Here is a 27,603-nt window from a genome sequence, read left to right on the forward strand (position 1 = left end):
TGGTGCCCAGATCATATCTGTTTACAACTTATTTAGCACTCTACAGAACCCAAAGTCTATATAAAAAGTTGAATTTGTGTAAGTCATGTATAATTCATACAATCTTAAAGTTAAAATCACTTGTTTCATTCGGCTGCTTGGCTCAGGGTAATTTTAACACTGCATTACCATTGCACCCAACCCAGCAGTCATGACAAAACCTTATGTGCCTAGTAAGAGACAACAAGTGACACATCATTCATGTCAATGTTTTTCCCTCATCCATCTACATACACACAATTCCCCATAACAACAAAGAGAAAACATATTTTTAGAAATGTTTTAATACTTTATTGAAATACAGAAATATCTCATCTAAGTATTCACACCCCTGAGTCAATATTTTGTCGAAGCACTTTTGGCAGTGATTAAAGCTGTGAGTATTTCTGGGTAAGTATCTAAGATCTTTCCACACCTGGATTGTGCAACATTTGCCTATTTATTATTTTCTAATTTCTTCAAGCTTGAAATTGGTTGTTGATCAGTGCTAGACAACCATTTTCAGGTCTTGCCATAGATTTTCAAGTAGGTTTAAGCCAAAACTGTAACTTGATCTCTGAGGAACATTCACTGTCTTCTTGGTTAGCAACTCCAGTGTAGATTTGTCCTTGTGTTTTAGGTTATTGTCCCACTGAAAGGTGAATTCATCTTCCAGTGTCTGGTGGAAAGCAGACTGACCCATGTGCTTCACCACATTTTTTGCAGTATTAATTTAGTGCCTTGATGCAAACAGGATTAATGTTTTGAATATTTTTATTCTATACATGCTTCCTTCTTTTCACTCTGTCAATTAGGTTAATATTGTGGAGTAACTACAATGTTGTTGATCCAGCCTCAGTTTTCTCCTATCACATCAATTAAACTCTGTAACTATTTTAAAGTCACCATTGGCCTCATGGTGAAATCCTTAAGCAGTTTCCTTTCTCTCCAACAACTGAGTTAGGAAGGATGCCTGTATCTTTGTAGTGACTAGGTGGTTTGATACACTAAAGTAGACCAAAGTATGTGAACAGTGGACACCTGCTCGTCGAACATCTCATTCCAATATCATAAACATCAATATGGAGTTGGTCCCCCCTTTGCTGCAATAACAGCCTCCACTCTTTTGAGAAAGCTTTCCACTTGATGTTGAAACATTTCTGCATGGACTTGCTTCCATTCAACCACAAGCATTCGTGAGGTCGGCACTGATGTTGGGTGATTAGGCCTGGCTCGTAGTCGGCGTTACAATTCATCCCATGTGTTTGATGGAGTTGAGGTCAGGGCTCTGTGCAGGCCAGTCAAGTTCTTCCACATCGATATCGACAAACCATTTCTGTATGGACCTCGCTTTGCGCACAGGGGCATTGTTATGCTGAAACAGGAAAGGGCCTTCCCCCAAACTGTTGCCACAAAGTTGGAAGCACAGAATAGTCTCGAATGTCATTGTCTGCTGTAGCGTTAAGATTTCCCTTCACTGGAACTAAGGGGCCTAGCACAAACCATAGCCCCAGACCATTATTCCTCCTCCACCAAACTTTACAGTTGTTACTATGCATTGGGGCAGGTCTCCTGGCATCCGCCGAACCCAGAGTTGTCCGTCGGATTGCCAGATGGTGAAGCATGATTCATCACTCCAGAGAACAAGTTTCACTGCTCCAGAGTCCAATGGTGAAGAGCTTTACACCACTCTAGCCGACACTTAGCATTGTGCCTGGTGTTCTTAGGCTTGTAACCGGCTGCTCGGCCATGGAAACCCATTTCAAGAAGCTCCCTGTGAACAGTTCTTGTGCTGATGTTGCTTCCAGAGGCAGTTTGGAACTCGGAAGTGAGTGTTGCAAATGAGGACAGGCAATTTTTACGCCCATCAGCACTCAGTGGTCCCATTCTGTGAGCTTGTGAGGCCTACCGCTTCGCGGCTGAGCCATTGTTGCTCCTAGACGTTTCCACTTCACAATAACAGCACTTACAGTTGATCGGTGCAGCTTTAGAAGGGCAGAAATTTGACAAACTGACTTGTTGGAAAGGTGAAATCCTATGACGGTGCCACGTTGAAAGTCACTGAGCTCTTCAGCAATGGGTGTGGCTGAAATAGCAGAATCCACTAATTTGAAGAGGTGTCCATATTCTTTTGAATACATACTGTACATCATCCAAATATTAATTAATAACTTCACCATGCTCAAAGGGCGATTCCAAAATCCAAATGTTTTTCCCCCAACTATGTATAGGTGCCCTTCTTTGCGAGGCATTGGAACACTTTTGTGGTCTTTGTGGTTGAATCTTTGTTTGAAATTCCTTGCTCAACTGAGGGACCTTACAGATAAAGGGGTACAATGCTTATTGATTTATTGACATTTCAGCTTTTCAGTTTTAATTCATTTGTAAAAAAATACAAAAATAAAAACATAATTCCACTTTGACATTATGCAGTACTATGTGTGGCAAAAAATGATATTTAATCAATATGAAATTCAGGCTGAATGCGGAATGTAGAAAAGGTCAATGGGTGTGAATTATTTTGAAGGCACAATGGAGCTTGCATGGCTGATGAAAATGATGCTAGTTTGAACTATTGGACATTAATACTCAGGGCAGTATATGAAAAATATAGCCAGTGGCTAAAAAAAACTAGTGAGATATTTGGCTGTAACTTTTCAAGCAGGGAGACAACCTAAATGGGCATGTACTGTGTGAGTTTCATCACTCAAGCTTGTATATGTTTGTAGAAATTCAAGGTGTTACAATTAACCCCTGTTAAAATTGCCCCCCCCCCCCTGTCTCCCATACTTGAAATATATAATGAAATTAAGTTTATCTGAAGTTTACATGAAACCAGTTTATCATCTTTGCTCCCCAGCTGTGTGTAAAACAAGTTATATACCTTTTACTATCTTTTAATAAATACCATACCACATTTTCAGAATGGTTTCATTAGGTTGTGTCGATGAGAATGGAGATTACAATATTAATGACGATATTTGATCATAAACCATGAGTTGTTAAGAATGGTTGAAGAACGTGTTTTTGTATTTTACATTTTACCACAGTGCGTCGTGCATTATGCATCTATAGCATTTGATGTATTAATAACCACGTAGAATTAGGAATGAGAATATTAGAATGGACATGCACCTTCTTTTGATGGTATAAAGATCAGCCATTTTGGTCAAGGAGTTGGCCAATCATAGACCTAGTGGTATTAGACAGGATGTCGAGACCCTGCCTGTGGGGGGGGGGGGGGGGGGGAAACTGTGGTTACCTAGGTTACCCCATTGGCACACAGCAAAAACGTTACCTTTTTCAAACGCTACTTTCTTGTCTGCTTGTTATAGTCAATTACAAAACTACATTTTAAAAAAGTACAACATGCCCAAAGAATACTTTTCAACATTGTCTGCTCCCTAGCATTCTCACTACTTAGAAAAACGTTATATTGCAAGGCTTTCTTCATGCCCCTTTTCATTCTTTATTTAACCAGGTAGGCAAGTTGAGAACAAGTTCTCATTTACAATTGCGACCTGGCCAAGATAAAGCAAAGCAGTTCGACACATACAACAACACAGAGTTACACGTGGAGTAAAACAAACATACAGTCAATAATACAGTAGAAAAATAAGTCTATATACAATGTGAGCAAATGAGGTGAGATAAGGGAGGTAAAGGCGGGGGGGGGGGGGGGGGGGAAGGCCATGGTGGCGAAGTAAATACAATATAGCAAGTAAAACACTGGAATGGTAGATTTGCAATGGAAGAATGTGCAAAGTAGAGAGAAATAATGGGGTGCAAAGGAGCAAAATAAATAACTAAATACAGTAGGGGGAGAGGTAGTTGTTTGGGTGAAATTATAGATGGGCTATGTACAGGTGCAGTAATCTGTGAGCTGCTCTGACAGCTGGTGCTTAAAGCTAGTGAGGGAGATAAGTGTTTCCAGTTTCAGAGATTTTTGTAGTTTGTTCCAGTCATAAAGGACTGATAATGATGCTAGCAGCCACTTGAGTGAGTAGCTAGCTAGCTAGCTAGCTACCGACCCGAACGTGAAGCTAGCCAAGACCAACAACACAAACAAACAAACGGACTATACAGTCGCATGTAGTGAATGGAGTTACAAATGGTCTGTACTAAACAAGTTTCCCACTTTCCCACACCTAATAGCTTGAAGCCATAGAGCTCTTGTCACAGGCTCTATTTCCCTATGTAGCATTGCAAACCGTAGGTCAGGATTTTTGACCTGGCTACATGTACATTGAACAACAAAGCAGCTTTTCGGCATTATTTGTTATTTCTGTGTAACAAAAAAATCTACGACGAAGATTTTACAATGGGGGTCAATAAGAAAGAATGTTAGTTTTCACCAATTTGTAAGCGTGGTCGAGGGGAATTTCTTATTATTATGTGAATGCCGACTGAGGCTATGGTTTGACAGTGCTGTGATAAGATATTGTGTAAAGTAATGAATTTGAAATTATGCCAACATTCCATTCAAACAATGCAATCAATCCACAGCCATACACTGGCTGAAATCAGTTCATGACAGGATATTGTAAACTGGGTGGTTTGAGTCCTGAATGCTGATTGGCTGAAAGCTGTGGTATATCTGACCGTATACCATTGGCATGGGTTACTGTTCTCACTGTTCTAATTACATTGGTAACCAGTTTATAATAGCAATAAGGCACCTCGGGTTTGTGGTTGCGTCGTGCATAAGAACAGCCCTTAGCCATGGTATATTGGCCAAATACCACACCTCCTCTGGGCTTATTGCTTAAGTAGCCTCTACTTATGCTACTTTTGCTTATGCCTCTACTGCCATTCATTCCAATTAGGCTGGTTTGGATTTCTACCATACCAAAATGGCTGCTATTTTAGAGTTAATGAAATAGCCCACTATAGTAATTTAATATGGTATCCATGTTAATAACTTGCACTGCATTCCACTCCACCTTCTACTAATAATAAAATAAAAACGTAAACGTCTTCTTTTTTTGGGCAATATATGGGTACCCTACATGCAGACTAGACAGACCATAGTATTTGTCTTGCCAGTGCTAATTCTACCAATTTCAAAGGGCTGTTGCAGTCTCATATTTACGGTAATAAATATTTACGTCACGATTTGAGCCGAAGTCAGTTTGCTATTGCGCACGGATCTTCCGCCTTAAAACATTGGGAACATCTCAATTGGTGCCTCTGGTAGTCTCTCCTCGTCTCCTTCTCAAAATCCATTGGATCAGAATGTCAGAGGGGCGGGACCTCTGGCTTTTTCGTTCAATGGGTTTTGAGAAGGAGACCAGAAGAGAGGACGCGAGGAGGATCGTATTGAGATTGCCATTTATCAACATTACGTATTGATATTGCACATTAGCTTGTAAATTGTAGATTATTTACTTCACACAGAGAATAGAAATCTGTCATTTGGACTAGACAAGATGGCCAGCTGCAATTTTCAGTCGCAATTGTTATCCATTATGGAGGTATTAGCTAAAGCAGCTGTAGCAGAAATAAACAAACGTGTTGATGACAGCTGTGCAGTTATACGGTTGGAAATGACCCAAAGCCAGCAAGATATTGATGTTCTGAAAAGGAAGTGTCAAATGATGGAAAGCGAGCTGAAGAAGACACGAGTCAGGAGAAAAGGTAGTAGATGTGTTATTCATTAAATATTGTGTGTGAATATCTGACTGAATACAATTATTGTAATTTTTTTTACCCATGTCATCAGAGAGATCGTCATATCCAGTCAGTATTGTTTTGAACAAGCAAAGGAGTAACTCACAGTGGAGGGATGGAGAGATGGCTGTTGAAGAGGACTCTCAACCCCAGGTGTGATACATCACCTTTTACAATTACAGAGACCTGACCTCTTGGATCAATTCTGTTATTGGAATATCAGGAGAATTTACAGCTTTTGTGTGATTCATGGGTATGAAAAGGGTTAGATATGGTGTGTCCAGAATGATAACCTCAGTCCCATGTTACAGCCTACAGATGTGGAGCAGAGAGCAGAGACTGAACCCATACTGATCAAAGATGAGGAGATGGCAGAGGATGTGTGGAAGACTGACCCTCAGGAAGAGCTCAGGATCACTGGAGAGGGTGGGTGTGACCATAAGGGGTACCTCTGTCTATGGATGACTGTGGGTGTGGTGGTATGCGTGTTCACTGGCGTCAGTTCAGCTTAACCTAGGGCAGGGACAGGGGTTCCCAAACATTTTTGATCGCTGAAAACTCTTGTGAACCCAACCATGTGAAAAAAAGTATGTAATTAACAGCCAATGTTAACTTTTTTATTTGGGGCTATAGGAGTCAATTGAAAAACATTCTAACAATATTTCTGATTGTCTTCTCAACTCATCATCACATATGTTTAATGTGGGGCTATGACCGTCAATTGCAAATTAGTGTATCTCACCACCACTAATGAGATGGGTATTCTTGATGCATGTCGTGTCAGAGCTTCTCAAAGTCAGGGTGCGTGGTCGACAGTGCGCAACTCGTCTCTGCTGTCACATCCAACCTGGACGAGAGCGCTGAATCCAGCCTCACACAGATATGAGCTGGCGAAGGGTACCATGAGTTGTATGGTGCTTTCAAGACAACTGGGAACTCTGAAAAATACGACCCTAGCCAATAATTATCACCTCAATATTAGGTTTAAAGGTCTGTGAAATGGCATATACTGTACAATATCAACCACAACTCAACCTCATCATTAAGTTACTAATTTACTTGTGGAACAGCGCACACAGTGCAACATGAAGTAGATGCATAATGCAGATAGCGACTTCAAATGCTGACATCCGTAGGTGGCGCATGAGTTTTAAGTTTGGAAAGCTATTTTTTCAGCATAAAATTGCACCTTTTATAATAAAGGATTGCATGCATCTATCTTTGCATTTGCAGACGAACGTAAGATATCACATTAGGAATAGTAGCTTGAGTTGATTGCACAGTCATCATTTTATGTAACTCAATCACTGTTAGCAAATCAGACCGTTCTGAACAATGTATGCCTGAGCACGTAGTGACATAGAGTAGGTCTAATCAGAGACGTTTCTTTGCAGAGGAAAAATGTGGTCTTTTATAAACTCATTTCATGCAATTCTACTACACTTTACATGACTGGAGACATAAGCAACATCATGTTTTAATATGGCACATTAGTAATCATTGTAAATAATCATTTATTCTTGACTGACTTGCCTAGTTAAATAAAGGTTCAATAAAAAATAAAAAAATACAATTAAAATAGCCTAATCTGCTGACTGACAAACGGATCACTAAAAATGACCATGTCTTGAATGCAACCATCTAATCTAGGCCGAAGAAAGTGGGAGACACAAACTGTACAATATGATGTCCATCTAGCCTGTAAAAGGACACTATTTTTCACCCCCAAAAAACTTTAGTGGTACTGAGGGCTGATGCCCTCTGCTGGTGCCAATAAGAGAAGAGACTGTTCGCTCAATTGGGAGTTGAGAATTTTGATAACTAGAGACAGGTTAGCCTCTTTTCTTTGTCTTCTCTTTTCAGCGATAGCCATTTGCTTTCTAAACTATGTTTTTCCTATGATTTTGTATTTTGAAATATTGTGATAGGCATATTTCTATTAAACTGCTTTTCACTGACCGCTGCAACATAACAATCAGCTATTTGGTAGGCTATTTGCTGCACACGCTGATGGGCAGGCTAGCAGCTTCTCTCTGAGGGAAGCTTCGCATGGTCCTAAAGCCAGCCAATCTATGTGATAAACAGCTGTTGCTTTTTAATCGCCATTGGAATGATTAAGTCTACTTTTTGGTAGCCTACTTTTACAATTTTAGTCTTGACCTAGGACATAGTGACTGCCATACCCAACTGACGCCCCTGTGCACGTTCCAAATGGCTACATTGGTGTTGAATGTTTTATGTTCTGGCATATGGAGTGCACGCACACACTCAGTCAATTCTAAAGCAGTCATGTTTTGCAACCGTTAAGGGTCTTTTGTAATGTTTATTTTTTGTTTATTCCCAAATATTTAGATTCTAGTTCCAAGGCTGGGCAACCACAATCCTTTGAGCAACAGCGCTGTGATGAGGACTTCATTTCACAACCCAACATATCTTCTGAAGACTCAGTGGAACATTGCCCCAAATCTGATGGTCCAAAGGAACCAGGCACACCACGGCTCACATCTACAGAGGTGTTTAGCACAGAGCAGCACGGGCCAGATGAGGACTCACTAGAGCTAGTGATGGTGAAGGAGGAGAAAGAGGAGGAGCTGGATCAGACCACGGCCCTGGCAGGACTTGACCAGTTTGTCATGGATGAGACTGATGGGCAGCTGTGGACCTCTGTGGATCCAGGCAGAGACACTGACCCTGATGGCCACCCAGATTTCTCCTTTCATGGTGCAGAAGAGTACTCTCAGAATATCTCAATTTTTCCATCTCACAGTGGGCTCCCATCCCTACCTACTATGACAGATGATGTAGGACCATCGCTTCACTCTAGAGGGAAATCACATGATAACATGTTCAGTACAGCAGCACACATGAAAAAACATGTCAGGACATTGGCTGATGAGACTAGACAACAGATGCCAGAAGGACAGAGCAGTGAGATGCTGAACTCTAATAATGATGGAAATAGTTTAGCTCTACAGCCAAGGCAGCATCAGCACAGGGCTTCAGAAGCAACAGTGAGAATGAGTGAGTGCATGACAGGGTCAAACATGGCCACCACCTCCACCTTCTCTGGATACAGCCTGAGTCGCAGTAGTTTTAACATGGTGAAGAGAATGAGGACTCAGTGGAGGTCGGGCGGCACCACTGAGAGGCGTTTCAGCTGCACCTTCTGTGGGAAGAGCTTCCAGCGTTTCAGCCAGCTCAAAGAACACCTCCGGAGTCACACTGGAGAGAAACCGTACACCTGCGAACAGTGTGGCAGGAGTTTCACCAAGCAGTGCAACCTGATCAGACATGCTGTGGTCCACAGCGGGGAGAAGCCCTACGAGTGCACACAGTGTGGGAAATGCTTCACCCGGCGCTCCAGTATGAAGTCACATCAGAGAACTCACATAGGAGAGAGTCCAGTGTCTCAAAATGTGGTACCTGCATACCCTGGGGATCCACACACAAGTTTAATGTTGTCACAGACAAGATGGAACAAATAGTAACATAATTGTATCATTTTTTGGTAACATTTTCTGTGTGAAAATGTAGGCAGAAGTTATTTTGAGACATTTTGACAAGCTTTTCCTCTCTCTCTATATTTTTTTGACTGTTGACTGCACCTCACTTTCATTTTAACAACCTATTTACAGCTGGTAACATTGTGTATTTTTACCACAAAATCATAAAAAACATGTTTATATTCAATTAAAAATAATATATATTAGAGTCATTTAGGAGCCATTTAGGATGTATTGTCTAGTTCGTGTTTGTCTTTCTGGGATGTCACTTGCCACAAGGGGACAGTCTCATATCAGGTCAGGTTAACTCAACTTGATTTCTCAAGCTATATTTTCACCTGACTCTGTTGCTGCCTTAAAATGTTAAAGGTGCACTATGCAGAAATCGCTCCACCATTTCCTGGTTGCGAAAATTATAATAGTGTGCCTAATTTCAGTTGGTGACAAAACAAGCGCAGGTATAGTGTAGAGAATCATTGTACAGTCGTGGCCAAAAGTTTTGAGAATGACACAAATATTAATTTTCACGAAGTTTGCTGCCTCAGTTTGTATGATGGATGGCAATTTGCATATACTCCAGAATGTTATGAAGAGTCATCAGATGAATTGCAATTAATTGCAAAGTCCCTCTTTGCCATGCAAATGAACTGAATCCCCAGAAAACATTTCCACTGCATTTCAGCCCTGCCACAAAAGGACCAGTTGACATCATGTCAGTGATTCTCTCGTTAACACAGGTGTGAGTGTTGACGAGGACAAGACTGGAGATCACTCTGTCATGCTGATTGAGTTTGAATAACAGACTGGAAGCTTCAGAAGGAGGGTGGTGCTTGGAATCATTGCTCTTCCTCTCAACCATGGTTACCTGCAAGGAAACATGTGCGGTCATCATTGCTTTGCACAAAAAGGGCTTCACAGGCAAGGATATTGCTGCCAGTAAGATTGTACCTAAATCAACCATTTATCGGATCCTCATGAACTTCAAGGAGAGTGGTTCAATTGTTGTGAAGAAGGCTTCAGGGAGCCCAAGAAAGTCCAGCAAGCGCCAGGACCGTCTCCTAAAGTTGATTCAGCTGCGGGATCGGGGCACCACCAGTACAGAGCTTGCTCAGGAATGGCAGCAGGCAGGTGTGAGTGCATCTGCACGCACAGTGAGGTGAAGACTTTTGGAGGATGGCCTGGTGTCAAGAAGGGCAGCAAAGAAGCCACTTCTCTCCAGGAAAAGCCTCAGGGACAGACTGATATTCTGCAAAAGGTACAAGGATTGGACTGCTGAGGACTGGGGTAAAGTCATTTTCTCTGATGAATCCCCTTTCCAATTGTTTGGGGCATCTGGAAAAAAGCTTGTCCGGAGAAGACAAGGTGAGCGCTACCGTCAGTCCTGTGTCATGCCAACAGTAAAGCATCCTGAGACCATTCATGTGTGGGTTTGCTTCTCAGCCAAGGGAGTGGGCTCACTCACAATTTTGCCTAAGAACACAGCCATGAATAAAGAATGGTACCAACACATCCTCCGAGAGTAACTTCTCCCAACCTTCCAGGAACAGTTTGGTGACGAACAATGCCTTTTCCAGCATGATGGAGCACCTTGCCATAAGGCAAAAGTGATAACTAAGTGGCTCGGGGAACAAAACATCGATAATTTGGGTGCATTGCCAGGAAACTCCCCAGACCTTAATCCCATTGAGAACTTGTGGTCAATCATCAAGAGGTGGGTGGACAAACAAAACCCCACAAATTCGGACAAACTCCAAACATTGATTATGCAAGAATAGGCTGCCATCAGTCAGGATGTGGCCCAGAAGTTAATTGACAGCATGCCAGGGTGGATTGCAGAGGTCTTGAAAAAGAAGGGTCAACACTGCAAATATTGACTCTTTGCATCAACTTCATGTAATTGTCAATAAAAGCCTTTGACACTTATGAAATGCTTGTAATTATACTTCAGTATTCCATAGTAACATTTGACAAAAATATCTAAAGACACTGAAGCAGCAAACTTTGTGTAAATTCATATTTGCGTCATTCTCAAAACTTTTGGCCATGACTACAATCTAAACCGCTGTGAAATATATTTTCCATAACCAAAAATCTTGTATTTTCAGCAGTTTTGAAGCTGGTGTACAAAACCGAAAGTAAAAGACACAACTTATGAACGATACTCATAGAAGTAGCGCACATAGAACAGATATACCGCTTCTTAGACTTGCGTTAAATGAGAATGACATATCTATAACTCACATTTCTATGTGAGATTTGTCGGGTCGCCCAGAGTTACATATTGCAGCTTTAAGTTATTTGTCAACTCAAACCTAGTCAATAAAATATTTAAGTATAATTGACTATACATGTTCAATAAGCTTCACATGTTACATCTGGAAACTACACTTTTACTGTGTACATTGTCTAATCTGACACTACACCAGTACTGTATGAAGATGGTAATCTGAATTGAAGGTCATTAGATACTGTAGATATCTAAATAGATTATAGAAATTGATATGATTGTTAGTTTGAATGATTTACTGGTTCATTGATTTGCCAGTCAACAGAGGCGGAGATAACGGTGGAGATGTACAGAAAGAGAATGTGAGAGAAAAGGAGAGACTCAGGAAGTCAACAGGGGAAGTTTAGTGGTTTCTTGCGTCATTGCTTGCTGCTGCTTGGTTGTGCCTGTGCAGAGTGAAGGTAGGAACAGTCTTAACTCTCTTACTCTTTCTTATTCTTGTTTTTACCTCTAAGTCACCCCGAAACTGGACAAGAGTAGTAGTGTGTTAGATGTGGGATGGTAGGGGTCAGGGGGATGGAGAGGTGGGGTCAGGCTCAGAGGCTTTATGTTCTACAGCAAGGCCTGCAGTCACAATGTACAGTTAAATGGACTTCAGCTGTAGTGAGAGGGCCACAATTGCCACGAGAGGCCGGGAAGAGAGGGTCACAGAACAGCCAAAGACTTGGTTTGGGGTGTCAGGGTGTCCCATCAGCATAGAGAGGCTTGATTGAATTTGAAGTGTCCCCAGATCACAGCACTGAGAGGGTGACTGGGAGTATTGGAGTGAAGGGTGTGGCTTGGTTATTTTGTGAACAAAATATATTGGGGGAAAGTGAAGAGTTATGTATGCTGTAGATTGTGAGCGATGCACAGTTTGATTTTAAGTGACCACATTAAGTGTTGTGTTGGTGTATACATATGATTTTGCTGGTTTCTTACTTTACAGAGTGCCACAAACACAACGACATACCGCATGACCCAGCTGAATAGCTTAACACAGCTCAGTATAGCACAGTAAAGTAATGCACTTCACCCAGTTAAACATAAAGCACAATAGAATCCAAAGAAGAAAACAACACCGCCTATAATATTAACAGCACATTGTAAATGGATATGAAATCCACGTTACCATTGACTAATTCATACAGAAAATACATATATTAGACAATCACGCACACACCTAGTTGACAACAGGGCTGAATGTGAGAGGTTGAGGCAGGAGAAAAGAAGAGATGCGGAGACTCCGGAGAAAAGGAGGGAACAATGAGAAGGTGTTTGGCTGTCACCTGTTGGACCACCTGGCTACAAGCTGTCAGGAGAGTAAGTCCCATGTTCCCTCAGTCTGTTCGAATATGTTGTATCTGAATAAGTTAAATATTAGCATCCTGTTGTTCATCCCTGTCAATTCCGTAGTATTATCATCTTGTCTGCCTCTCAGTTCCTCAGGTGCTGCGAAGCTGCAGTGAATTCATTGAGAAGCATGGGGTTGTAGATGGCATCTACAGGCTATCTGGGGTGTCATCCAACACGCAGAAACTTCGGTAAGCATGTGTGTGTTTGTGCCTCGTGTGTGTGTGTGTGTGAACGCTCCTGCGTGCTTGCGTGAGTCCGTGCGTTTCTATGTGGTCAAGTACAGCAGTGAAATGTAATGTGTTTGTCTCCAAACAGGGGTGAGTTTGACAGTGAGGGAACCCCAGATCTCAATAAGGATGTGTACCTGCAGGACATTCACTGTGTCAGCTCTCTCTGCAAGGCCTACTTCAGAGAGTTGCCCAATCCTCTCCTCACATACCAGCTCTATGACAAATATGCTGTGAGTACCTGTCTTACTTGATAGTAATTCAGATACATGGACACCAGGGTTGCTTTCAGTTGGAGCGAAAAGGAGAAAGCATTGTGACACGGAAAATGAAGTGTTTCTATTGGACATGTTCAGGTATGTTCAAAATGTTTTCTCCCATTTCATACCCAGTTAACGGGACCCAGCATTAAAGTGATTGAACGGGACTCACTTACAAATTCGTGCCATATTGTATGAATTGGAATTCATGTCACACTGCAGGACGTAACATATCATACGAAACATTTTTGGGACCCGTGTTTGGCTTGTGAGCGCTACTTTTAAAACTACTGTCTGACATTATACAAAACCTTTATAATGCATCTTTAAGATGGCATATGGCTTTATGTATCAACCTCACACACCACTTAACCCCAGGAAGCTGTGGCAATTCAGCTGGAGGACGAGAGGCTGGTGAAGATCAAGGACGTGCTGAAGGAATTACCCGCTCCCCATTACAGGTAAACCTCTACCTATTCAGACGTTTTTCATAGAGAAAGAGTAAATGCTTGCTGTGTGTAACCGACGTGAAATGGCTAGTTAGCGGTGCATGCTAGTAGCGTTTCAATCGAAGAAGTCACCTTGAAGTAGTTGTTTCCTTTGCTCTGCAAGGCTTTTGTGGAGCGATAGGTAACGATGCTTCGTGGGAGGCAGTTGTTGTGTTCAGAGGGTACCTGGTTCGAGCCCAGGTTGGGGCAAGGAGAGGGATGGAAGCAGCACTGTTGCATTGGTGCCGTGACCCAGATCACTCAGTTGGGCTTTGCCCAGCTGATGGGGTTGCTGCAGAGGAGGAGGAGGTCAAAAGGGGGGACGAGAGTAACTGGTGTGAAATGGCTAGCTAGTTAGTGGTGCGCAACAGTAGCATTTCAATCAGTGATGCCACTCGCTCTGAGACCTTGAAGTACTTGTTTCCCTTGCTCTGCAAGAGCCGTGGCTTTTGAGGAAGCATTAAGTAATGATGCTTCGTGGGAGGCAGTTGTTAATATGTTCAGAGGGTCTCTGGTTCGAGCCCAAGTTGGGGAAAAGACAGGGACGGAAGGAATACTGTTACATATGTGTAACATTGCTGCAACCATCTGTTTGTAACTAGGGGGACTGTACATTTAGCTATGTGTAGTTTTTCTTCAATAGTTTCAACTGTTTTCAAACTAACTATAGAATTAAACCACTTCCCTCTCTTTTTGTCCCTTCTCCCGCACCCTGGTTTCTTAGAACTCTAGAGTTCCTGATGCGTCACCTTGTAAAGATGGCTTCTTATTCCTCACACACCAACATGCATGCCCGGAACCTCGCCATTGTTTGGGCTCCAAACCTTCTCAGGTGTGTGTATCTACATGAGAGAGAAAGACATGAACTAGGTAGAGATAGTTTAAACAGTGTGTTTGCATTGTTCAATGTTGTTTAACCCTCTGAGGCTGTTTGCAGGTCAAAAGACATTGAGGCGTCAGGGTTTAACGGTACTGCAGCCTTCATGGAGGTGAGGGTCCAGTCCATCGTAGTGGAATTCATCCTCACCCACGTGCCCCAGCTGTTTCCTGGTTCAGGTACATCACCTCTTTCTTGCTCTCTCGCTCTCGCTCTCTCTGAGAATATACAGTGTACTGTTTCCACATTTTTTTTTACATTACAGCCTTATGCTAAAATGGATGAATTAAAACATATTTCTCATCGATCTACACACAATACCCCATAATGACAAAGCAAAAACTGTTTTTTAGATTTTTTTGCAAATGTATATAAACAAATAATTCCATACCTTATTTACATAAGTATTCAGTACCCTTTGCTATGAGATTAGAAATGGAGCTCAGGTGCATCCTGTTTCCATTGATCAACCTTGAGATGTTTCTACAACTTGATTGGAGTCCAGCTGTGGTACATTCTATTGATTTGACATGATTTGGAGCAATGATGAATGGAGCAAAGTACAGAGAGGTCTTTGATGAAAATCAGCTCCAGAGTGCTCAGAACCTTAAACTGGGGGCGAAGGTTCACCTTCCAACAGGACAACGACCCTAAGCACACAGCCAAGACAACTCAGGAGTGGCTTCAGGACAAATCTCTGAATGCCCTTGAGTGGCCCAACCAGAGCCCAGACTTGAACCCGATCAAACATCTCTGGAGAGACCTGAAAATAGCCGTGCAGCTACACTCTCCATCCAACCTGACAGAGCTTGAGAGGATATGCAGAGAAGAATGGGAGAAACTCCCCAAATACAAGTGTACCAAGCTTGTAGCGTCATACTCAATAAAGCTTGAGGCTGTAATCGCTGCGAAAGGTGCTTCAACAAAGTATTGAGTAAAGGCTCTGAATACTTACATAAATATGATATTTCAGTTTCTTATTTTTTAAATAATTTTGTAAAATAATAAAAAAAACCTGTTTTTGTTTTGTCATTATGGGGTGTGTAGATTGATCAGCGGGGAAAAAAAACTGTTTTATCCATTTTAGAATAAGGCTGTAACGTAACAAAATGTGGAAAAAGTCAATGGGTCTGAACACTTTCCGAATGCACTGTACACTCCCTCATAATCTCTCATATCTCCTCTCTTTCTTGTTCATCTCCTTATAAAGGTATTGGTCTGGAGTGTCTTAAGTCATTCCCATCTCCCTCTATACACAATCCAGAGAAACGTTTATTCCCAGCCATTCCACTCCAGTTAGGCAACATCAACCCAGGGGACGGCCCCCCGGCCATGCGCTCCTATCACGCCATCATCGACGGCACAGACAAGTAAGCAAATTAACCAAAGAACCCAAAAATGTCAAATTTATGACAATGTAGTAGTAGGGAGTAACAGTATAGTGGTTGAGATGGGTAGAGATTTAGTGGTCGCAATCGTAAAAGGTAGACTAGTACTAGAGGGGATAGTTCTTCTTCCATGAACAGTTCACGTGGTGAAGAAAAACTCCTGGCCCCAGTAACAGTAGTAACATTCTCTACAGGAGGAAGGGATCTCTCAAGAGCAGGAAGTGGAAGTCCATCTTCAATTTAGGAGGCAGACTCCAAGACCCGAGAGGAAGGAACAAGAACTCAACCAAAGGTATGCGCCCTCTCCCATAAGAATCAGTGCCACACTGATGTTGTTATCATTCAATACAATGCATAGCTTTGCAATGGTAATAATGATTCATTTTGAGTTGTAAAATCATCTCTCCATTTCTCTGTAGAAAAAGAGAGAACTGTCTTAAGGCCAGCCAAGAGCATGGATTCCCTGAGCTCAATGCCCTATTCGCATGAAGGTACACATCCTTCCTTGTTTACCCACTCCTCATCTATAGTGTATAGATATTGGTGAACATGTTTGTAGAGTAATCCATGCATGCTGCTAAAGCATACTTACATTTCTGTGTTCAGTGGTACTATAGGCTTACACTTATGACCGTTTCATCTGTAGACTAATGTGACTGTTTACCATACCTCACAGGTTCCAGACAACGAGCCCCTTCCACTGTCATATCCCCCCTGGCTCAGCCCTCTCCCTGTCCCCAAGGTGGTGCGGATGGAGGGGCATCCACTAATGCTAGTGATGTGGGCAGCGGGTATGCTGTGACCTTCCGGAGGGGTCAGGGGGCTAGTGTGAGTGTAGTGAGCGGGGGCGGGGGAACCAAGGGCACATACAGTCGACTGGGCAGTAACTGTAATGGGGGCAACAGCACTGAGGCTCTGCAACCCCCATCCAGATCCCCAGGAATCTCCAGCAAAGCGGACCGGCGGGCAGGGATACACATCTCCGGACCTTTCTCAGTCACCGTCCCCCTTCACATCACATCAGGCCTGGCCTTTGGGGTGCTGCAGGGGGGTGGTGCAGAAAGGCGAAACCATAGCAGAGGAGAGGGGAGCAGAGATAAGGGAGAGGGTGGGGAGGGTGTGAGACAGGAGGGAGGGGAAGGGGAAAGGCACATACGAGTGGCAGTTGTGGGGGAGGACGTGACTGACGGAGTCAAGAGAAGAGATCAAGAGGTATCGGAGGAGAGGAGAGATATGGATGATAAAGTTGAAGGAAAAGAAGACAGAGGAAAGGATGAGGAACTGAATGGGGACTGTGTATCTAAGCCATCAGAGGAGAGGGGTGAAGAGGGTGAGGGTGGAGGAGAGGATAAAGTAAACCATGAAAACGATGAAGAGGAGGATGAAGAGGGAGAACACATGGGTATGTCTGATCATTCATATATTTTAACAATCATAACACATTTGTGCAATAAGGGAAATGAAACTGTGATTGATCCTGTTTGGAGTGAGTTTTTTACACTTGTGAAAATTGAATTATTGACAATTGGCAATTAACAATCTAAGTTGGATAGGACTTTTGTTTTAATCTGTCAAATCGACATATAATTGTCAGAAATCAAAGACTCTGTGCAGACTGCCCTGGATGCCCCAAATGGTGTCAGAAATGAGGCAGTTGCCACAGATGTGCCGTACCCTACGACGATGGAGGAGGACAATGCACAAGTCCAGGACTGTCCACTAGACTTTCAGGATACTTTTGGATTCCTGGACCTCATGGACAGCAGTGCCTCCACCAAGGTGTGTGTGCGTGTGCACGTGTGTGTGTGTTTTTCATCATTTAGTCATGATCCTAACCTCTTTTCTCCCAGATGTTCCAGGCGTTCTCAGTAGAGCCTCCTCATGCGGAAGATGAGTATGAGGACGAGGTGGAGCAGACATCCCCTGGACTCTCACATGACAAACCAGACTCTGTCACACAGCCACCTGTAGACACACAGACACAAATACAGACAGGCTGCCAAACAGAGACACACACACTGAGGCAGACACAAACTCCCACACACAGACCTCTAAGCTTTGATCAATATGGACGAGCCAACATGTCAATGAGTCTACCTTACATATCCAGGCCCTTCCTGCCTGCTCGCTGCTCTTCCTCTGAAGAAGAGGATAATGACGACGAAGATGCTGATTACGACAGAGAAGATGAGGAGGACGATGATGACATGTTCTGTAAAAGTCTACCATCTAGTTTGGTGTTCAATAGACTGACATGGAGTGGGCCTCAGACTGACATGGAGAATGGTTTGTCCCTCCTTGCTAAGCCCTCACAACAATTGGACAGTGCTTCTGATGACAGGTCCATAGGAATTGGTCTATCACAGAGTTCTGAGGCCAGAATGCCTCCTGGGCACTTGGACATTGATTCCCCTGATTACTGTAACCCATCAGAAGAGGTCTTGAGGCATAGCAAGGCTAAAGAAGAGAATAGGCTGGAAGCGATAGACCTGTTGGAGGATACAAGGCAGGATCCAGACAACCAGGAGAAAGACCAGACAGACACACTGACGAATACATGCACAGAAAGGTAAGCCGAGGTGGGTTAGGAAGCGAATCAAAGTCAAGAACAGTATATCAGGATAAATGTACATGATAAATGTTAGCTGTCATCATAGAGCTGATGTCTTACTCTTCACTTTACAGCACTGAGATACAAGAATGTTGTCACTCGGTTGAAACGAGCATGATGAAGGAAGAGGAAACACCAGGTGACATTGAGAGGGGCCTCGCTTCAGCATCCTCTTCAACTGACTGTGAGGAGGCCTCACTGCAGACCACTGCAGAGGAAGTGGACACTGGAGTTCACCTGCAGCTCAGAGACGAGGAGGACCTGAAGAGTCACTGTGGTGAAGGTGTGATTTCAGAGGGTTACAATGGTGATACCGTGAGCGAAGCAGAGAAAGAAGATTCACAAGAGCATTTACTCACTGCCTGTCGTATAGTTTCCTGTGCTGAAGAGCCAAAGAACATACTCAATGAGCGATCGGAGGTAGTTTCAGCTGGGGGCGCAATGGAGCAGCCTGAAAATAGTGCTGAGAGGGATAGCGAGGGAAAGAAGGAAGATGTAGAGGAAGAGATGGAGGAAAGAGAAGATAGAAATGGGGGAGAATTTAACAAACAAGAAGGAGAGGTAACAAGAATTGAGACTGAGGAGAGAGAGGTATTAAAGGAGTTGGAAGAAACAGAAGGGGAGGACTTTGGGGCGAGGGAGCAAAAAGGAATGATTGAAGAAGTGGAAAGGATAGCAGGTGAGGAAGGGGAAGTAGGAGAAGAAGACATTTATGAGATAATGAACGTATTAGCCAGGGATGACATGATGGAAAGTGGAGATAGGAAGGATAGGGAAGGGGAGACTGAGGAACGTAAAGTTATGGAGGAGGTGATAGAAACCAAAGAGGGAGATAGTATCAGAGTACAGCAGAAAGAGATAGATAAGGAAGGAGAGAGTAGGACAAGTGAAGAGATGAGTGCAAAAGAAGAGACGAAGCGAGAGGTGGAAGGAGTGGATACCATGGGAGAGACTGAGGAAGAGGCAGCTGAAGAGGGGATGGAAAATATGTTGATTAATAATGAGGAGCATAAACAGGACCTAGAGGCACAGCATTTTTTAGAGAGAAGAGATAGAGCTATAGATCTGATGAAGGATGTTGTGGGAGAGGGAGATAAAGAGATGGAAGTGGGAGGTGTAATCAGGGATGAAGAAGGAGATAGTATACATGTGGTCCAACAGGAGACAGAGGAACGTGAATCAACAGGGCCAAATAAGGAGAACCAAGAGAGGGAGAATGAAGGAGAGACAAAAGACCAACTACAGATACCAACAATAATAGAGGAAAGCGAGGAAGAACTGAAAGAGGTCCAGATTTACATCAAAGAATTGAATGAAGGACAGAAGGAAGGGAGAGGTAGTAAAGTGGGGTCTGAAAAAGGGGTGGGGAGAGTGCTGGTCAGGTCTAAACAAAAAACACCCCCTAAAGTGTTTCAAGCAAGATCAGTGCCAATGGTACCACCCAAGCCACATCACTGCCGAATAACTGCACTGAACCTCAGACAAGAGCAGCAGACGGAGAGGAGAGAGGCAGACCGAGCCAGGGGGAAGGGAAAGGTACACAGGGCTTTGGGACAGCAAGATAAGGACAAAGAGAGAAAGATGGAAGGAGAGCCAGAGCATGACAAAGTCTGCGAGACAGAACAACAGTGGAATGAGAAAGGGGAAGATGAGGGGAGAGGCTAAAGGGAGTGGCAGGCACAGTGGGGAGGGGAGAAGAGGATAGATGTGGAAGAGGGGGGAATGAGAGACATGATGAAAAACAGTCAAATAAGTATGTGTTTTGATGAAGCTGTTGAAATGGAAATCAAGAGAGGGAGCGAGGAAGAGGGCAGTGAGAGGGAGAAACAGAAAGATTGAGGATATGAAGTACAATAAAGAGAAAGATGTGGACAAAGACGCCAGTAAATGTTGTAGTCATCGACTCTGTCTGGACGGTTAGTATACAACTGATCATTTATATACAATATATAAATTCATGAACATTTATTTTTCATTTTTATAATACTCCCTGTATAATTCAGCCTGGGCCTAGAACCGGCCCACTCAGACTCAGGGCAACTCCGAAAACGGAGCCTTCGCACTCTTTCTCTCTCCCTCTGTAAATGTCCCCCTTTTTGTTGCTGGTTTTAACCTATTAATGTAACTTACCATTTTAACTGCTTGGTTTTAATCAATCAGCAAAGAGCTGTCAATGTACACCAAGTATGGAAATCTCAGGTATCACATCTCATGCATAACCACAATGGGTATTGTTAAGAGTGAGCAAGCAAATGGTGAGAAAGCAAATGTAATAACTTCTTAGGAGTTAATGAGGGCAATGTGTTATCATTTGTGCCATAAAACAATGAATTTTCTGTTTTATTTGTTTTTGTAAATAAACTTCTTCTGCAAAGATAAGTGTCTGGCGTATTTGTATTTTCAAAAATAATTTCACTAGTAGCTAGCAGACAATAAAAACAGGTAGCTAGGCGTTTATTACTGATTTCAAATAAATATCCCATATAAGTGCATTTATTTGAAAGCGTTTGCTACTTTCTGTCGTCATTTCCGTTATCCATCTTTCCGGAAGTTTTTTTTCCCCCTTCCATAAACGTTGCTGTTTGCTAGCTTCGAGAAGCTGTACAATAGAAGAAACGATTATGTTATAAACATTTGCATATCTGCATATTTGTTTCTGTGTAACAACAGTGATTTTATTTGATGAGCAATGTCTAACACCGTTTCTTTTAGTACACAAATAGGTGCAATCATGGATGTGCTAGCAAAGGCAGCTGTTGCAGAAATAACCAAATTTGTAGACGAGGGTACTGTCGTTCTACGGCTGGAAATGTGTCGGAAAGAAAATGAGATAGAAGGCCTTAAAAATAGTTTACAGCTGATGGAAAGAGAACTGAGGAAAGCTCAAAGGGAAGCAGCAGCACGAGGGACAAATGACAGGCAACATGCTGAAGGAATTCAGCTTGGGAGTGGGACCTCACAAAAAGGTGAGAGCTCACCCTTAGTTTAGTGCTGTCAAACAGGGCCCGGTTTAAAGCATTTTAAGGCTACGTTCATCGTTAGGATCATATGGGTCTATCGTATCATATACCTATGGTTCTAACGATTAACTTAGCTTCTTATACCTCGGGCAATGTACTTCAGTTGTGTAACCAGGATTTGAGTTGTAAATGAGAACCGGAAGGCGCCCGACCGCTATTAAAATGCTATTTGGAGAACAGCAAAAATGACCCCGGTCATTATCACCGTTGCTGCTGTAGGTTCATTCACCTCAGTCATCTGCAAACACAGACTATTAGCTATAGAATTGTAATGTTATACCCATAAAAGGGGGGAAATATGAGAACTGATTCACACTAACATGTAGCATCAGGTAACGTTATTGTTCTGTCAGTTGTAATGATGAATTGCATAAAATCATCAGTTATTTACATGGATATCTCTTTTCTCAAATTACATAGCTTTTGCATTTGTAGTCCTAGGCATTACTAATATACAGGAGTGAAAGTAGAATTTATTTCTTCATGGTGCAGGAGCTCAAATGTTTTATGGGCCTAATCATAGATCTATCCCTATTAATTCATTAGGATCTCTGTGGGCCTAGCCATTAAGATTTGTAATTTAACTTTTAAAATGTATTACCTTTTATTGTGGCATAAACACAACCAGTCATCATTTGTTTTAATTATTGTGATAGGCTAATGTTTTATCGGTAAAGCATACTCCTACAATTTTTGGTCCGGGACATCGTACCACCTTACTTTTACCCCTGCTAATATATGCCATTTAGCAAACACTTTTATCTGGAATGACTAACAGTCAAGCTCCGCATAAACAGACATCAATGAAGCAGACAGATGATTGTACTATCACATTCACATGAATTATTAGAATATTACTTACGATTCTGTATTAATATCAGTGATGTAGGGGTAAGAAAAAGGTGGGTAAGTGATGTAGGGGTAAGAAAAAGGTGGGTAATGGGTAACTATAAACGCCAGTGGGCGATCGAGATGAGACTAACAACTAGAGGTCGACCGATTATGATTTTTCAACGCCGATACCGATTATTGCAGGCCCAAAAAAAGCCCATGCCGATTTTTATATATATATATATATTTGTAATAATGACAATTACAACAATACTGAATGAACACTTTTATTTTAACTTAATATAATGCATAAATAAAATCAATTTAGTCTCAAATAAATAATGAAATGTTCAATTTGGTTTAAATAATGCAAAAACAAAGTGTTGGAGAAGAAAGTAAAAGTGACTCCTGCCATGTCGTTTTACGTCTCAGGCCCTCGGGCATGTGCCGCGAGAAAGAGAAAGCAGGGTTAGCCCTTTGAGAGAGTGGTTGCTGCTAAAAAGGCAAATCTGGGGGATGCAGGTAAACATAAACAAACCACTGTTCATTCGCAAAGAGGCTGGAGCGATTAGAACTCAATTAGATCAAGAATATAAGCGCACAGAGCTTTGGTCAACACTGGGAGCAATATTTAGATGTTGACCCATAATTGATTTACTTTATTATGTTCAAAATAAACTCTGCAAAAAAAGAAAGGTCCCTTTTTCAGGATCCTGACTTTCAAAGATAATTCGAAAAATCAAAATAACTTCACAGATCTTCATTGTAAAGGGTTTAAACACTGTTTCCCATGCTTGTTCAATGAACCATAAACATTTAATGAACATGCACCTGTGGAATGGTCGTTAAGACACTAACAGCTTACAGACGGTAGGCAATTAAGGTCACAGTTATAAAAACTTAGGACACTAAAGAGGCCTTTCTACTGACTCTGAAAAACACCAAAAGAAAGATGCCACGGGTCCCTGTTCATCTGCGTGAACGTGCCTTAGGCATGCTGCAAGGAGGCATGAGGAATGCAGATGTGGCCAGGGCAATAAATTGTAATGTCCATACTGTGAGACGCCTAAGACAGCGCTACAGGGGAGACAGGATGGACAGCTGATCATCCTCGCCGTGGCAGACCACGTGTAACTCCAACAGTACATCCGAACATCACACCTGCGGAACAGGTGCAGGATGGCAACAACAACTGCCCGAGTTACACCATGAATGCACAATCCCTCCATCAGTGCTCAGACTGTCCGCAATAGGCTGAGAGAGGCTGAACTGAGGGCTTGTAGGCCTGTTGTAAGGCAGGTCCTCACCAGACATCACCGGCAACAACGTTGCCTATGGGCACAAACCCATTGTCGCTGGACCAGACAGGACGGGCAAAAAGTGCTCTTCACTGACGAGTCGCGTTTTTGTCTCACCAAGGGTGATGGTCAGATTCGCGTGTATCGTTGAAGGAATGAGCGTTACACCGAGGCCTGTACTCTGGAGCTGGATCGATTTGGAGGTGGAGGGTCCGTAATGGTCTGGGGCGGTGTGTCACAGCATCATCGGACTGAGCTTGTTGTCATTGCAGGCAATCTCAAAGCTGTGCGTTACAGGGAAGTCATGCTCCTCCCTCATGTGGTACCCTTCCTGCAGGCTCATCCTGACATGACCATCCAGCATGACAATACCACCAGCCATACTGCTCGTTCTGTGCATGATTTCCTGTAAGACAGGAATGTCAGTGTTCTGCCATGGCCAGCGAAAAGCCCGGATCTCAATCCCATTGAGCACGTCTGGGACTTGTTGGATCGGAGGTTTGGGGCTAGGGCCATTCCCCCCAGAAATGTCTGGGAACCTGCAGGTGTCTTGGTGGAAGAGTGGGGTAACAGCAAGAACTGGCAAATCTGGTGCAGTATATGAGGAGGAGATGCACTGCAGTACTTAATGCAGCTGGTGGCCACACCAGATACTGTTACTTTTGATTTTGACCCTCCCCCCCTTTGTTCAGGGACACATTATTCCATTTATTTTACACGGAACCCAAACCAGCTGCGCTCGTGCACCATCATGCATAAATGTATTTTGTCCCCCCACACCAAAAGCGATCACGACACACAGGTTAAAATATCCAAACAAACTCTGAACCAATTATATTAATTTGGGGAGAGGTCGAAAAGCATTAAACATTTATGGCGGTTTAGCTAGTTAGCTTGCACTTACTAGCTAATTTGTCCTATTTAGCTAGCTTGCTGTTGCTAGCTAATTTGTCCTGGGATATTAACATTGAGTTATTTTACCTCAAATGCACAAGGTCCTCTACTCCGCCAATTAATCCACACATAAAACGGTCAACCGAATCGGTTCTAGTCCATCTCTCTTCCTTCCAGGCTTTTTCTTTTATGACTTTATTTTGCGATTGGCAACTTTCATAAATTATGTGCATTACTGCCACTGACCTCGTTCGTCTTTCAGTCACCCACGTGGGTATAACCAATGGCACGTGGGTATCTGCTTCTATAAACCAATGAGGTGATGAGAGAGGCAGGACTTGCAGCTCGATCTGTGTCAGAAATAGGGATGACTTCTATTTTAGCCCTTGGCAACGCAGATGCTTGTTGGCGCGCGTGAGCAGTGGGTGCAATAATTGAATAACATAGATTTCAACATTTATTTTACGACGCGAGTGGTGTGGTCAGCCTGTTAGTCACGTCTGTGGTACTTGTTCAGTTTATGTCTCAGTTGTTGAATCCTGTTATGTTCATGCAAATACTTACACATGTTAAGTTTGCTGAAAATAATCAGTTGACAGTGAGAGGACGTTTCTGTTTTTGCTGAGTTTATATACTTTTATTATTTTTCAAATTAGAAAAAATTACCAAAGTCCAGACCCCGGTGTCCTCATATGTAGTTACGGCCCTGCCCTCAAGTCAGGTTAATTGCACTGTACAGGGTTTTGCTTTATCGCTTATTTGAAAAATTTCTAACAATTACATAAACCGTCTACTCTACTTCCAGGTAATGAAGAGGACCAGAAATCCAAAGCCACGCCTGTAGAGGACCCGGAGAAGTTCAATGAGCTGCAGAGCTCCGGACACCTTGTGGAGGCGAGGGGTGGACTGGAGTTGCTGGTGAAAGCAGAGCAGGTGGAGAAACATGTAGCCCAGGGAACTGTACAGGACCCAGGAATCACAGGCAGTTTGGACTTTAGAATGGATGAGAGAGATAGTCAGCTGTGGTTCTCTGTTACACAAGGACTAAGTGGGAATGATTCCACTCACCCAGATGGGTCTTACACTACAGAGAGATGCTTACAGATGTTTTCCTCTCAGGCAGATCAATATCCCGTTCCCATCCCATCCCATCCTGCTTCCTGCAACTCTTTGTCTTCTGCAGAGAAACCACTTAATGACATTTTCAGCACTGTCCCAGTGAAAGTGGAGCCCGAGTGGCATCCTCTTTATCATGGCGATGCCATGTCTGAGTGCTTTCAAGCTGACCAGGGGCAGTACAGAGATACTCTGCACCCTGTTGTGATGGAGGGCTTGATTTTACAGCCTAGACTGCAGCAGCCAGGACCTTCTTCACAAGGGCTCATGAGAGCAACTGAGAACACATCTGAGTCAAACTCACACAGCAATGAGCATATTCTTAATAAGAACAGATTGAAAACAAAAAGAATGGTCAACGTTTGGAGAGCTGTACCAAACCAAAAAGTGTTCATATGCTCATTGTGTGGAAAGAGCTTCCACCGCCACTGTCAACTTGAAGCACACCAGCACTCTCATGCTGGAGTCAAACCATATAGATGTCTTGAGTGTGGGAAAAGTTTTACGCAGAAAACCAGACTTAAGTCCCATCAGAGTGTTCACACGGGTGAGAGACCTTTCAGTTGCAGACTCTGTGGCAAGATGTTTGCAAGGCAGGACAACTGCCAAAGACATGAGCGATTTCACAGTGGACAAAAGCCATTTAGTTGTGTGCAGTGTGGTAAAAGTTTCACGGTTCTCGGTAACCTCAAAATACATCAAAAACATCAATGTAAATTTGCCAATGTAAGAATGTAAGAACATGTTGTTCAGTGTTTTCCTCGGCGTTGTACAGTTAAGCCTAACTGTGTCTTCTTGAAAAACATGTTTAACCATTATTTCACCCAATCTTTTCACCCTACTACTAACAACTCAAGTAAGAACTTCCAATTGTTTTGTTTTTTTTCATCTTGATGTTTATTTAGGAAATTACAGAGCTCAAAAAAGGGATGCCATATTAGAATGGCAATTTGCCTGGAATATTTACTAATTTCAACAATATGACATAAATCACTTGATATGATTCAAGGGCTTTATAGGAAGGTAAGCATTGTTAAATGGGGATGTCAAATTTGAACAAATAATTGTCATTTTGTGTGTCATACCATGAATATTAAATTACATTGAATTGAATGGATTTTCAGGTTGTGGGGGGACTGTCGTGGTCTCAACTTAGTTACTATTGAGAGTAAGAATAGTAAAATACACCAGGTTAATTCAGTCAATCAATTTGCTGACAATTAGGAGTTGCACCAGGATTACATGTGCCCAAACCGTGAACAGGACGTCAGCGCTGTGACTTTACCTGCGTGCGTGGAATTAGATCAGTAGCACTTGGTCTCTTCTGCAAGGAATATATTGACTTTGCGTCCAATATGGGTAGACCAGTGGAGGCTGCTGAGGGAGGACGGCTCATAATAATGGCTGGAACGGCGCAAATGGAATGTCATCAAACCATGTGTTTGCTTCATTTGACACCATTCCGCTCCAGCCATTACCACAAGCCCGTCCTGCCCAATTAAGGTGCCACCAACCTCTTGTGGGGTAGACTATATGATAACAACCATCTGCAGTCAATTAACCTCGCTCATTAATCAACAATTGAACAGTAGCTGGCGATACTCTGCAGGCCATAAGAAATGCACATCAATTGATTTTGTTGAAGAAAAAAAACAAAGAAGAAGAGGCAAAGCGAGAGGGTTCTTTGGAATTACTTTTGTGCCTTTAATTTCAAGCAAACCTTTTGAATTCGAGAACAAATTAGTTAGTGTTACACGAAAAATGATGATATTGAAAGCAA

General features: G+C 42.7%; 3 protein-coding genes across 8 annotated transcripts in view; all 3 read left to right on the forward strand.

Annotated features, from left to right (window-relative positions):
- The window catches only part of LOC109871510 (zinc finger protein 263-like), a 38,720-nt gene extending 28,973 nt beyond the window's left edge, over nucleotides 1-9,747 (forward strand). Inside the window, exons 1-4 of one of the 2 annotated variants that reach the window (XM_031806471.1) lie at nucleotides 5,307-5,655; nucleotides 5,741-5,841; nucleotides 6,000-6,114; nucleotides 8,041-9,747. In XM_031806471.1, the coding sequence (XP_031662331.1) occupies nucleotides 5,448-5,655; nucleotides 5,741-5,841; nucleotides 6,000-6,114; nucleotides 8,041-9,173 (1,557 nt within the window). In that variant the 5' untranslated portion in view covers nucleotides 5,307-5,447 and the 3' untranslated portion in view covers nucleotides 9,174-9,747. Of the gene's footprint in view, nucleotides 1-5,306; nucleotides 5,656-5,740; nucleotides 5,842-5,999; nucleotides 6,115-8,040 lie in introns of those variants that run through there. The other variant, XM_031806470.1, reaches the window with a different exon arrangement.
- A 1,505-nt stretch (nucleotides 9,748-11,252) lies between these two features.
- On the forward strand, nucleotides 11,253-21,040 carry LOC109871960 (rho GTPase-activating protein 30-like). 5 transcript variants are annotated; one of them, XM_020463009.2, is made up of 14 exons: nucleotides 11,253-11,879; nucleotides 12,407-12,780; nucleotides 12,899-13,001; nucleotides 13,129-13,273; nucleotides 13,679-13,761; nucleotides 14,513-14,620; nucleotides 14,726-14,844; nucleotides 15,876-16,035; nucleotides 16,248-16,345; nucleotides 16,473-16,544; nucleotides 16,730-17,455; nucleotides 17,648-17,832; nucleotides 17,904-18,622; nucleotides 18,739-21,040. In XM_020463009.2, exons 2-14 carry the CDS (start codon nucleotides 12,693-12,695, stop codon nucleotides 20,327-20,329), a joined length of 4,197 nt encoding a protein of 1,398 aa, XP_020318598.1. In that variant the 5' UTR covers nucleotides 11,253-11,879; nucleotides 12,407-12,692; the 3' UTR covers nucleotides 20,330-21,040. The 5 variants fall into 5 exon arrangements, with proteins under 5 accessions (XP_020318598.1, XP_031662336.1, XP_031662335.1 ...); XM_031806476.1 differs by having other exon boundaries at nucleotides 17,657-17,832; XM_031806475.1 differs by lacking the exon at nucleotides 11,253-11,879 and having other exon boundaries at nucleotides 11,923-12,780.
- A 170-nt stretch (nucleotides 21,041-21,210) lies between these two features.
- LOC109871966 (zinc finger protein 160-like) lies at nucleotides 21,211-26,940 on the forward strand. Its single transcript, XM_020463020.2, has 2 exons — nucleotides 21,211-21,630; nucleotides 25,513-26,940. The coding sequence occupies exons 1-2, from the start codon at nucleotides 21,354-21,356 to the stop codon at nucleotides 26,559-26,561; spliced, it is 1,326 nt and encodes a 441-aa protein (XP_020318609.1). The 5' UTR covers nucleotides 21,211-21,353; the 3' UTR covers nucleotides 26,562-26,940.
- The last annotated feature ends 663 nt before the right edge of the window (nucleotides 26,941-27,603 follow it).

The sequence above is a fragment of the Oncorhynchus kisutch genome, linkage group LG27 (assembly GCF_002021735.2).
Source record: "Oncorhynchus kisutch isolate 150728-3 linkage group LG27, Okis_V2, whole genome shotgun sequence".
Lineage (NCBI taxonomy): Eukaryota > Metazoa > Chordata > Actinopteri > Salmoniformes > Salmonidae > Oncorhynchus > Oncorhynchus kisutch.

Bases quoted from the DNA above. Each gene is read 5' to 3' on its own strand.
- LOC109871966 (XM_020463020.2), top strand. From the start codon at position 21,354: ATGTCTAACACCGTTTCTTTTAGTACACAAATAGGTGCAATCATGGAT. The intron at 21,631-25,512 runs GTGAGAGCTCAC...CTCTACTTCCAG, and splicing joins GAGTGGGACCTCACAAAAAG to GTAATGAAGAGGACCAGAAA.
- LOC109871960 (XM_020463009.2), top strand. From the start codon at position 12,693: ATGCGGAGACTCCGGAGAAAAGGAGGGAACAATGAGAAGGTGTTTGGC. The intron at 14,845-15,875 runs GTACATCACCTC...CTCCTTATAAAG, and splicing joins CCAGCTGTTTCCTGGTTCAG to GTATTGGTCTGGAGTGTCTT. The intron at 16,545-16,729 runs GTACACATCCTT...CATACCTCACAG, and splicing joins AATGCCCTATTCGCATGAAG to GTTCCAGACAACGAGCCCCT.